This window comes from Sinocyclocheilus rhinocerous, unplaced genomic scaffold (assembly GCF_001515625.1).
Source record: "Sinocyclocheilus rhinocerous isolate Xijiao unplaced genomic scaffold, SAMN03320098_v1.1 scaffold234, whole genome shotgun sequence".
Taxonomy (NCBI): domain Eukaryota; kingdom Metazoa; phylum Chordata; class Actinopteri; order Cypriniformes; family Cyprinidae; genus Sinocyclocheilus; species Sinocyclocheilus rhinocerous.
The window spans coordinates 692242-704084 of NW_015644337.1; the positions used below are offsets into that span (position 1 = coordinate 692242).

General features: G+C 36.3%; 1 protein-coding gene and 1 long non-coding RNA gene across 2 annotated transcripts in view; both read left to right on the top strand.

Annotated features, from left to right (window-relative positions):
• The first annotated feature begins 613 nt into the window (after positions 1-613).
• Positions 614-1858, top strand: LOC107758108 (uncharacterized). The gene is made up of 3 exons (XR_001641990.1): positions 614-664; positions 1623-1688; positions 1781-1858. It is a non-coding gene; the product is annotated as an uncharacterized LOC107758108 (long non-coding RNA).
• A 596-nt stretch (positions 1859-2454) lies between these two features.
• The window catches only part of LOC107758129 (protein KRI1 homolog), an 11802-nt gene continuing 2413 nt past the window's right edge, over positions 2455-11843 (top strand). The window contains exons 1-16 of the mRNA XM_016575797.1: positions 2455-2714; positions 3320-3396; positions 3489-3594; positions 3699-3801; positions 4012-4078; positions 4714-4763; positions 5071-5161; positions 5288-5365; positions 5455-5561; positions 5932-6064; positions 6201-6296; positions 6674-6844; positions 7027-7102; positions 7404-7522; positions 9695-9866; positions 10017-10147. Coding sequence (XP_016431283.1) covers positions 2639-2714; positions 3320-3396; positions 3489-3594; positions 3699-3801; positions 4012-4078; positions 4714-4763; positions 5071-5161; positions 5288-5365; positions 5455-5561; positions 5932-6064; positions 6201-6296; positions 6674-6844; positions 7027-7102; positions 7404-7522; positions 9695-9866; positions 10017-10147 — 1653 coding nt within the window. The 5' untranslated portion in view covers positions 2455-2638. The remainder of the gene's footprint in view (positions 2715-3319; positions 3397-3488; positions 3595-3698; positions 3802-4011; positions 4079-4713; positions 4764-5070; positions 5162-5287; positions 5366-5454; positions 5562-5931; positions 6065-6200; positions 6297-6673; positions 6845-7026; positions 7103-7403; positions 7523-9694; positions 9867-10016; positions 10148-11843) is intronic.

Consider the following 11843-nt stretch of genomic DNA (forward strand, 5'->3'; position numbering starts at 1 on the left):
TATAGTTTAGAGCTGCAAAGGATGAAACTGTTCGTAGCTTCAGTAAAGTGAAGTTAGAATAAAAAACACCGGTCCTATGAGGATCAGTTTTAGCAGATGAGAAGATCAAGGGTTAATTCCTTTTCCCAGAGATCTGCTGAATGTATCCCTTCATCTGGAGCACATAAGGCCCAGGCTGACAATCACTTCTGCTAAATACCGACATCACAAAGGCAGCTGTAAATGTGAACCTAAAGGCCTTATTTTACATGTGACTCTGCTTATACCACTTTCCTACTGGATGCACATTAGGTGTATAATGACCCATAAAACCACAAAGGAACGATAGTGAAGCCATGACTTCTGGAATTCTAGGAAAAGTGGTGATTTCCAGGAAAGCGAATTCTAGGAAAAGCTCCCTTCTCAGTTTTCAAAACACACTTGTCCCACGGGATGACACCATGATATACTGACATCCTGGGAAAAGTGGGCCACGGATTAGTTGGGGCCGGTGGGTGGGTGGACCTCTATGACCAGTACATGTTTTTGACTAAGACGACTGAGCTCCACCTCCAACATGGTTTGTTATCACTCTCACTTGTTATCATCAGTTTCTGGCACTTCTAAGAGTGTTGTGTGGGGCAACCAGAAAACCAGGCGTGGAATAACCTGGGCGGGATTTCATGTGAGTGTATGGCAGCTTTATTGTACAGGCAAAGTTCAAAGTGTGCATTGTTTGGTGGTTATGTTAGATAAAACGTTCATTTGTGTTATTCTTTCGAATTATCTAATCTAACTACTGTATTTAGGCTACATCTAAAAATATATATTTATATATCACCATGGCTGCATTTATTTGATCAAAAATAGGGTAAAAACTGTAATATTTTGAAATAGTATTACAATTAACAATAACAGTTTTCTATTTGAATAAAATATAGGCCTATTTAAAAAAATAGTCTTCAGTGTCACGTGATCCTTCAGAACTCATTCTAATATGCTGATTTGCAGCTCAAGAAACATTTCTGATTAATATTATCATCAAAAATCAAAAACAGTTTTGCTGCTTAATCTTTTTGAGGAATCCATGTTTTTTTTTTTTTTTTTCAGAATTCGTGATAAATGGAAAGTTTAAAAAACACAGTATTTAGGCGAATACTGTGTTTAATATTTTGTGAAATTATTATTATTATTGTTATTTTATTTATTTAATGTGTCTTTTCTGAATAAAAGCATTAGACCCCAAACCTTTTTTACTTTATGTTTTTACTTTAGTGTATATGTCGCAGCAAAACCGTTGTTTTGTACGGCTTTTGCCCTTTATAATTTATGGCCATCAAGTTCAACTGTTAGGATCTGTGTCTTATTTGGCTTTTTGTATTGCTAAAAAACAGTTGTACATCACAGTGTGTCCAGAACAGCCCGTAATTGTTTTCTTTCTCGTAATCTCCCAGAAATCCCATGTTCTGACATCACTAATGATTAGCCTTAGATACCTGGACGCTCTGTCACTGCGCAATGTTTGTGTGGCGTGTTTGCTTTGTGACTTTGCTTTGCCAAGACAAAAAAAATCCTCATATGGAATATTGCTTGATATATTCATATTCTTACATTTCTTTTTCTTTCTTTTTTTTCCATCAAAGTCAAGATTTTTGCAGACAGTTGTGCAACATATTCAGTGGACATAGTGATGACTGTTGGATTTGGTGGTAAAATACACTTCTGTCGTCATTCTATCATTTACACAGCTGATCACTCAGTGCTTCTCCTTCTATGTTTACAACTTTTTTCTTCCTCTTAGCCTTAACTGCAAATTTAAAGAAAGGAGGTCAGAGCCTAATCAACACTGAACTGTGACGGAAAACATCAAAGCAGGGAATAGCAGGTAAAAGCCGAACTCTGAACTTCATGTACTTTGGCCTCCTGCCATACCTATATGTAAAAAAGGCAATTGTTTACCTTTCTCTGTAGTCGCAGTCAGTGCGACATTGAGTCAGACACAGGGGCCAGAGCAGGGGCCGCTGAGAGGATGACAGATATTTGGGTATTATTATTAATAATATTATAGGATATGTATAGGATTAATTAACATTGTATATAACTGATTGCTTATAAATTCATATTATAATATTATTTTACACAATTATTAATTATTTCGATATAATAATTATATTATTTTAATTATATATTACTATTACATTATAATTAATACATTTTATTATTATTTATTAATTATTATTTTCATTAATTTATTATTATTCATTTTAACGAGATCAAAACACCAATTTCAGACAAACTTTAAAAATATATATTTTACATGATATTCTGCCCTCTAGTGGTCTGACTGAACCCCGCTTTTCCACTGCGAAGTCACGTGGACGAACAAAGACGCAATTTTTTTTTTCTAAAAATCTAAAATAAACCGTCTAAATCTGAGACAAAATTAACTGTTTTAATTTCTACGAAGACGAAAAAATGTTAGTTGAAAAAGAATCCGCGATGGGAGGAGATATTTGAACCATGAACTCTATGACGTAGAAGGGCCATAGGTCACGTGCCCATGCTGTGCAGCAAAGCGCCATGTCCAATGTGAGCGTTTGAATTATTGAGATATTAATCTGATTCCAAATCGCAAGATACTGTACAGCTGTAAACGATCATGTCGGACCTCAAGATTAATACGAAGTTTGCAGAAAAATATGAGAAATATCGTCAGAAAGAAGAACTACAGAGGCGTAAGTTAACACACGCTAGAAACACAAGCACGGGCTGTTTACTACACACTCCGATATTAATAATCTGCATTTTAATATGCTAATATCTATACTTTCTGTGATGAATATGTTAAATGATCCCTATATCGATCTTAAACATCAAACGTGCTACGATTTCTATTTGTATGTGTTGTCGAGACTGTTTCTAAACATGAAGAGTAATGTTGCATATATTCATAAAGATAATCTAAGTAGACCATTTTTTAAACTTCATAAGTACAAAAATACACCATTGTAACCCAAATTGTCATATTTACTAACAGTAAAGCTGTGGTAAGTTCTTAATAACCACAAGTGTTGAAAAATTAGAAAGTAAATATTTTGAAAGCTTGTTTGTTATATCTTTTTGTATATTATTTTACAGTAACAATGAACAATGTAGGTAGTACTTTCACTGACAGTGTTTTTTGAGGCATGAAACAAAACATATCCCGCTAATTTGACATTCTGCTACATATTTCTGTGTCATACAGGCAACCGTGCCTTTGATTTTTGAGTGAACTGTGCTTTTAATTCTGTTGAGTCAAATGAATGCTAAATCTGAGTGTTTATGTCAAATGTTCCAGTGAAGGATCGCTATGGAGACCAAGATGAGGATAATTCCTCAGACTCCTCCGACTCCGACTCAGATGAGAGTGAAGTGGTAAAATATTCTCTCACTTTCTTGTTTGAAAAACTTTTGCCAACTTTATACCCAGATTATCATGTTCAATACTCTGATAAATGAATTTATAGGAGCTGGACCCCAAGCTGGACAGAGATTTTTTCAGAACGCTGTCACTGCTGAAGAAGAAAGATCCAAAGATCTATCAGAAAGATGCCAAATTCTTCACAGAAGAGGGTATGAATGATAGCTTCATAATATGCTTTCTACTCCAATTACAGACATATACTGTATGAGGAGACTGTACTGTTTTCATGTGAATTGTCTCTGTGAATAAACAGCATCTGGATCAGGCAGCGATGATCAACCGTCCACTTCAAAAAAGTCAGAGAAACCCATGTTCCTGAAGGACTATGAGAGGAAAGTCATCCTGGAGAGAGGAGGGTAAGAAATCATCTGTTTATAAATGATAAAAGCTGTGGCCACAATGAATGAAACAATAATTGTTCCAAAGCTGAAATAGTGGAAACATAATGAAAATTAATTGTTTATTTATCATACATGTATTATATATATTTAGATTACTGATATTCTCTCTATAGTGCTCAGATTGATTGTTTTGTTTGTAATAAAATTGAATATAATCCATTTTAGAAAATATGATGATGATGATGATGAGGATGACAGTGCTGATGAAGTCGTCTCCAGAAAGATGCAGAAGGTAATTATACTCGAGATGTTAAATTTTTCACCATGGTCTGAAAACGGACCTTGTTACTTTTTATCACGTACTTAAACTTATAGTGTACAATTAATTAATGTATGTACATTATTCCAACTTAAAAAGACCTTAATATTATTTTTAGTGCTGTCAAACGATTAATCGCATCCAAAATAAAAGTTTTTATTTACATAATATCTGTGTGTGTACTGTGTATATGTACCATGTATATATAAAGACACACACATACAGTATATATTTTGAAAATATCTACATGTACATGTATATATTTATATTCATATAATTTATATTACATATAAATATATAAACGTAACATATTCTTCTTAAATATATACACACGTGGGTGTGCATTTATATATACATAATAAATATACACAGTACACACACATATATATACTATGTAAACAAAAACTTTTATTTTGGATGCAGTTAATCGTTTGACAGCACTAATTATTTGATCAAATTATACAAATGATACAAAACATTCAGATGAAAATGGACTTCGTTTTCATTTAAGACGTTCCTCCATTCATCAAAGTGGCTTCTTCAGTATCTGAAACATATCACTAGATAATATGTTTGGGTATAATATGGGGATAATATGTTTATTACAGAGAGCTGCATCTCCCACCTACATCCAAGAACAGAAGGAACTACAGGAAAGGTAGGAGATCGTGTTTGCACCATTATCTCATGTTACTTAACGTATAGCTGTCAATGTATCATTTACCTGTGCTGATTTTAAAGGGATAGTTCAGTCAAAATGAAAATCCTCTCATCATTTACTCTCCATAATGTCGTTCCCAATCTGCATGACTTCTTTCCCATATGGAAATGGAGGAAAGAAGACATGTGGATTGAAACTTCATGAGAGTGAGTAAATAATGACAGTTGTTTAATACTGGCTGAACTATTCCTTTACGGATAGTATTACGCAATGTTTTGCTCGAGTCTGTATTTTCATTTGGCAGTTTTCGAAAGTTTGTGCAAGACAGTGATGATGAGGACGGTGTCGGTGGCAGACAGCTGCTAACACGGAGAACCAAAACACAAGAGGAGAAGGTGCTTGATATTCTCTTCTTTAAAACCTATGTACAGTACATGAAGGATATTGGCTGATTGTGTAGATTAAAACAGTATCCGATCATAAACATTTTCTTTGTGCTGGTCTGTTCCTGCTTTCTGAAGGACAAAGAGGAAGCCGACTATGTGGAATGGCTGAAGGGTCAGGCGGAGCTGGAGGGGGAGGAGGGAGTTAGAGACATGGTCAGTGTTTTGCTTCGGTTTTAAGATATTTAATGATGAAACAAGGGATAACTAAAGGCCTTACTCACTCTTGCTCTTTTCTGATCCAGAAATACCTGCGCGACTACTGGAACAACCCTGAGCTGGATGAGAGAGAGTCTTTCCTGCGAGATTACATGCTCAACAAGGGCTACCTGGAGGAGGATGAAGAAGATAGGTGGGTTTTGTCTGTAGTATTACAGCAAGTGATGAACACGCATGAACATAAATAGCCATTTGAATGTGTATCATTACTCCAGGCTTCAGTGTCACATGATCTCTCAGAAATCATTCTGATATGATGATTTGCTGCTCAAGAAACATGTCTTATCATTATCAATGTTGAAAGCAGTTGTGCCGCTTAATATTTTTGTGGAAACCACACTGTGATTACTTACAGGATTATTTGATAAATAGAAAGTTCAAAAGAGTGGCATTTATCTTTTGTAACATCAGTTTAACGCATTCTTGCTGAATAAAAGTAGGCCTATTCATTTCTTTTTACTGTCCCCAAACTTTTGTATCTCTGTGTCTGTGAATGCTTTTAGGATCCCCACCTATAATGAGCTGATGCAGGATGATGTGGAGGACTCGGAGGAAGAAGGAGAATCATTCCTGCATAAACAGGAGGACTTTGAGAGGCATTACAACTTCCGTTTTGAGGAGCCTGAAGCTGGAAAGGTGAAAGGATGTCAACGTCAGCTTGATTTGTCATTAACAACTTTGTTATATGGCGACCTGAGTGTCTAAGTGAAGAGCAAAGCTCAGTTTTTTTTTTTTTATAATCATTACCCATCAAACTGCTGTTCCTCCACAGATCAAAACATATCCTCGCAACATTGCCACATCTGTCCGAAGCAAAGATGACAGAAGAAAGATGAAGAGGGAGGAGGTGAAAGAGAGGAAGAAAAAGGTAAACTAAGCATACTACTTTTCAGGATGCTTTGATAAATAGAAAGTTGAAAAGAGCAGCTTTTATTTGAAATAGAAATCTTTTGTAACAATTTAAAAGTCTTTACTGTCACTTTTGATCAATTTAATGTGTCCTTGCTGAATAAAGGTATTAATTTCTTTAAAAATATTTTTACTGATCCCAAATGTTTGAACAGAAGTGTTGTCAATTATTCAACAACTACGTCAAATTATTCAATAATTATTCAACAACTACTGTACACCAAACCTCATTTGTTTTCAACCAAACAGCATCATTTTTAGGTGAACTAAGGAACCGTCAAGAGGATTGAGAACCAGAATTGTTTAATTCCTTACTATCCCTAACATGTCCTGTAGGAGAAGGAACAGAAGCAGCAGCAGCTGAAGGAACTGAAGAACCTGAAGCGAGCAGAGATCATGGACAAACTGAAGAAACTGCAGGAGCTGACAGGAAATGAGAAGCTGGCCTTCAATGACGTGGACCTGGAGGGAGACTTTGACCCCCAGCAACACGACCAACTCATGCAGGTGGGTCTGAAATGAGAGATATCCCACCAGTGACTGTAGGTCTGGAACTAAACCTCATGACAGGAGCTATCAATAGTCACAGCTTATGATGAAATAATTGCTATTTAGCTGTCTGATGTTTACATTGAGCTGCACATGCTTTCATGTACTAAATATGCACCTTTCTTCATTCTCATATACAGAAGTTCTTTGGGGATGGATACTATGAAGAGAACGAGGAAGAGAAACCACAGTTTGATGATGACGATGATTTAGCAGGTAGCATTGTGTCTCTTGGATGGATGTTCATATATACTTTTTAAAAAAAAAACATTTCATTACTTTTATTCAGCTTTGGCATCACAGAAATACATTACATTTTCAAATATATTAAAATAGATGCAGGATCTAGACAGTTCTTTTAAAATTACAATAATATTTAACAATGTTACTGTTTTTACTGTAAAACAACAAATAAATGAAGACTTAAGTGAGCGTAAGGACGTCTTTCAAAAACATTTAAAACTCCTACCAATCCCAAAGTTTTGGAAGCTTTTGTGATATAAATATGTTTTGTTAGAAAACTGGAACTGGGACACATGGGTCGGTAATGAGGAAAATGAGGACGAGTATGGAGATGAGGAAGATTATGCTTCGGAGGAACACTATGAGCCCGACTGTGAAGATCCTGACTTTATAGTAAGACTGTTTCTCATTCTTAAAGGGATAGTTCACCCAAAAATTTAAATTCTGTCATTAATTACTCACCCTCATGTTGTTCCAAACCTGTAAGACCTTCGTTCATCTTCGGAACACCAATTAAGATATTTTTGATGAATTTCGAGAGCTCTGTAGCCTCGTTCAGACTGTCAGCCCAAATCCAATTTTGTGCATATCTGGATGGAATCTGATTTGAATAACTGACTGTCCACACAGTGTATCGCAACTGTTCATATCTGATTTGTGTGTCCTTAAGTGCTCTTTCATTTTTACGGAATGTGCATTGGTTTCTATGGTAATGCCGTTGCGTTGTTATGCCTACGCTAAAAATAACAGTAACAACAATACAGTTTGCAATACAGATGTTGTCTTACGACATGACAACATGTTGCTGTCGCCGCTGCGCTGTATTATTATATTTCGTCTTGTGAGGCAGCGGCAGAAACGCAGGAAGCTGGAATGTGTGGCTTTATTCCGTGCTGCCGTCTCCGCTACTTTCAAAACTCAAAGAGGTGCGTATACTAGCAGTATATTGTGTTTTTCCGCTTGACTTGCACTTCGCAACGACACAAGCTTGTTTCTGGCATGTTTTCTGCAAAAAACGTCTGACGTGTTTGTTTTACGTGGCGTGAGGGTGTGGAAAAAGCTAGGCTAAATCCGTTCTGACCGGTCAGACTGAAACGGATGTCCAGGAATGCGATTTGAATAGGATTCCAAACCACATATGAATGTAGCTCGAAACGGATTTGCAAAAATCGGATTTCATGTAGTTCGTTCCTGTTCAGACTATCTAAATATGATCGGATTTAAATCGGATTTGCACAAAAATCGGATTTGGGCTGACAGTCTGAACGAGGCTTAAGACCCTCCATAGACAGCAAGGATATTACCACGATCAATGCACAGAACCGTAGCAAGGACATCAGTAAAATAGTCCATGTGACATCAGTGGTTCAACCATAATTTTACGAAGCTACGAGAATACACTTTGATCTGAACGTAAACAATGTATCCGCGTACATACGTTGCATACATAGTTTACGTATGTGATACTCTCCAAAATGGCACCAGGGTGACGCGGAGGAGACGAATTGTTGAATAAAGTCGTTATTTTTGTTTTCTTTGCGCACAAAAAGTATTCTCGTACCTTTATAAAATTACAGTTGAACCACTGATGTCACATGGACAGTTTTACCGGTGTCCTTGCTACGGTTCTGAGCCTTAATCGTGGTAATATCCTTGCGGTCTATGGGAGTGTCAGAGAGCTCTCAGAGTCCATCAAAAATATCTTAATTTGTGTTCTGAAGATGAACGAAGGCCTTACGGGTTTGGAACGACATGAGGGTGAGTAATTAATGACAGAATTTCCATTTTTGGGTGAACTATCCAGATAGTGCTGCAATACAGATGCAGCACAGAACTGTGTTCACTGTAAATGGTGTCTGCTCTTAATCACACCTGAAATCTCTTGGGTAGATGGATGCTGACTTTGACCCAAGTCAACAGCCTGTTGCTAAAAAGAAGAGAAAGAAAGAGAGACAGGAGAAGAAAAAGAAGACCAAAGAGGACGCTCCTCTAATAGGAAAGAAGAGGAAGAAGTCCCACTTTGCAGAGATCATCACCAAAAACCAACCATAATTTTACGAAGCTACGAGAATACACTTTGATCTGAACGTAAACAATGTATCCGCGTACATACGTTGCATACATAGTTTACGTATGTGATACTCTCCAAAATGGCACCAGGGTGACGCGGAGGAGACGAATTGTTGAATAAAGTCGTTATTTTTGTTTTCTTTGCGCACAAAAAGTATTCTCGTACCTTTATAAAATTACAGTTGAACCACTGATGTCACATGGACAGTTTTACCGGTGTCCTTGCTACGGTTCTGAGCCTTAATCGTGGTAATATCCTTGCGGTCTATGGGAGTGTCAGAGAGCTCTCAGAGTCCATCAAAAATATCTTAATTTGTGTTCTGAAGATGAACGAAGGCCTTACGGGTTTGGAACGACATGAGGGTGAGTAATTAATGACAGAATTTCCATTTTTGGGTGAACTATCCAGATAGTGCTGCAATACAGATGCAGCACAGAACTGTGTTCACTGTAAATGGTGTCTGCTCTTAATCACACCTGAAATCTCTTGGGTAGATGGATGCTGACTTTGACCCAAGTCAACAGCCTGTTGCTAAAAAGAAGAGAAAGAAAGAGAGACAGGAGAAGAAAAAGAAGACCAAAGAGGACGCTCCTCTAATAGGAAAGAAGAGGAAGAAGTCCCACTTTGCAGAGATCATCACCAAAAACAAGCCAGTCTTTGATCCAAGTGAGTACTGGATGTATATTAAAGTTTTTAGACAGGACACTCCCTCTATCTGTCATTGGTCAGTCGAGAAGAAAACCCCGCCCACATTTACCCTTCTGTATTCATGTATAATCCTAAAATCTTATTTGCCCATTCTGATCATGTTTCCAGAGGAGAAAACCTTTGAGCAGTATCTGGACGAGTACTATAAACTGGATTATGAGGACGTCATTGATGACTTGCCATGCAGATTTCGCTATAGAGAAGTTGTACCGAATGACTTCGGTCTGACCACTGATGAGGTGAGGGGCTACGAGCAACAGTGATGTGTCTGGATGATGATTAGCTCTGAGTTCTGTGCTGATGAGCGATTGTGTCTGACCTGGTATTGCTGTTCCTCCGGGAGTAACTCTGACCAGGGTCTGAGGACAGTAATCTTCTCTCTGAGCAGATCTGCACTGGAAACCACCAGTGTACATTAGCATTTGTGTCACATTTAGATCATAGAGGATTTGAAAGCTGTGTTTAGTATGTTTGAGCTTCATGTTCACTGTCATTTTAAGTAAATCTTTCAGTGGTGGTGCTGGAGGTTTATGTGGATTTTATAGGGATGCCAAGTGTATGAGGACCATATCTGCCAATATTTTTTATGCATATCAGTCAGTTCACATTGCCAAAAGCTATTATCTTTTATTGTATTTAGTGTTTTATTAATTGATATGTTTACTAATAATTACATTTATATATTTATATATAAAATAATAATGTTGCATTATTATGTTATTTATATTTGTACACTACCATTTGGGGTTAATAAGCTTTTTTCTTCTGCAAGGAGACATTAAGTTGATTGAAAGTGACAGTCAGGACATTTAAAATGTTACAAAAAATGTATGTTTTAAATAAACGCTGTTCTTTTGAACTTTCTAGTCAACAAATAATTCTGAAAAGAAGTATTAAGCAGCACAACACTGATTATAGAGAAATGTTTCTTGAGCGTCAAATCAGAACATTAGAATGATTTCTGAAGGATCTTGTGACACTGAAGACTGGAGTAATGATGCTGGAAATACAGCTTTGTCAACACTGGAATAAATTCAATTTTAAAATATATTAACATAGAAAACAGTTCTTTTAAATTGTAAAAATATTTCACAATATTACTGGTTTTAGTGTTTTTTTTTTGTCAAATAACAAGCCAAGTAATGTATATACATAATTTCAGAATGTTAGTTTAGAAAACTGTTCTCACAATATTACTGTTTTTAATTCATATTTGATCAAATAAATCATCTGAGCATAAGTGATGACTTTCAAAAACATAAAAAAAACTGACCCCAAATATTTAAACAGTAGTTATTAGTAGATTTTTTATTCTTTCCATTATTGGTATCGGCCATAAACATAAAAATAAGTATTAGTTGTATAAGCCACAATTGGTGCATCCCTAGAATTTTGAATGATTTAACATAGTCTATCATATAATTATTTTGTGTGTATTTATTTACCTATTTTTTTTATTACAAAATTCGTGAATTTTTGTCAGATTACATACTGGTGCATCTCAATAAATTAGAATGTCGTGGAAAAGTTCATTTATTTCAGTAATTCAACTCAAATTGTGAAACTCGTGTATTAAATAAATTCAATGCACACAGACTGAAGTAGTTTAAGGCTTTGGTTCATTTAAAGGGGTCATATGATGCGATTTAAATTTTTCCTTTCTCTTTGGAGTGTTACAAGCTGATTGTGCATAGATAAGATCCCTGAAGTTGCAAAGACTAAAGTCTCAAATCCAAAGAGATATTCTTTATAAAAGTTAAGAGTTAACCACGCCTACCTAAAACGGCTCATTCTAACGCGCCCCCACATGTCTACGTCACGATGTGGGAAGATTTGCATAACGCCGCCCAAATGTTCACGCAAAGAAAGAACGCGTGGTTTCAGTAACCGCAGTTAGTGTTGAAGCAGCCATGTCAGGGAGACGCTGTGTGTTTC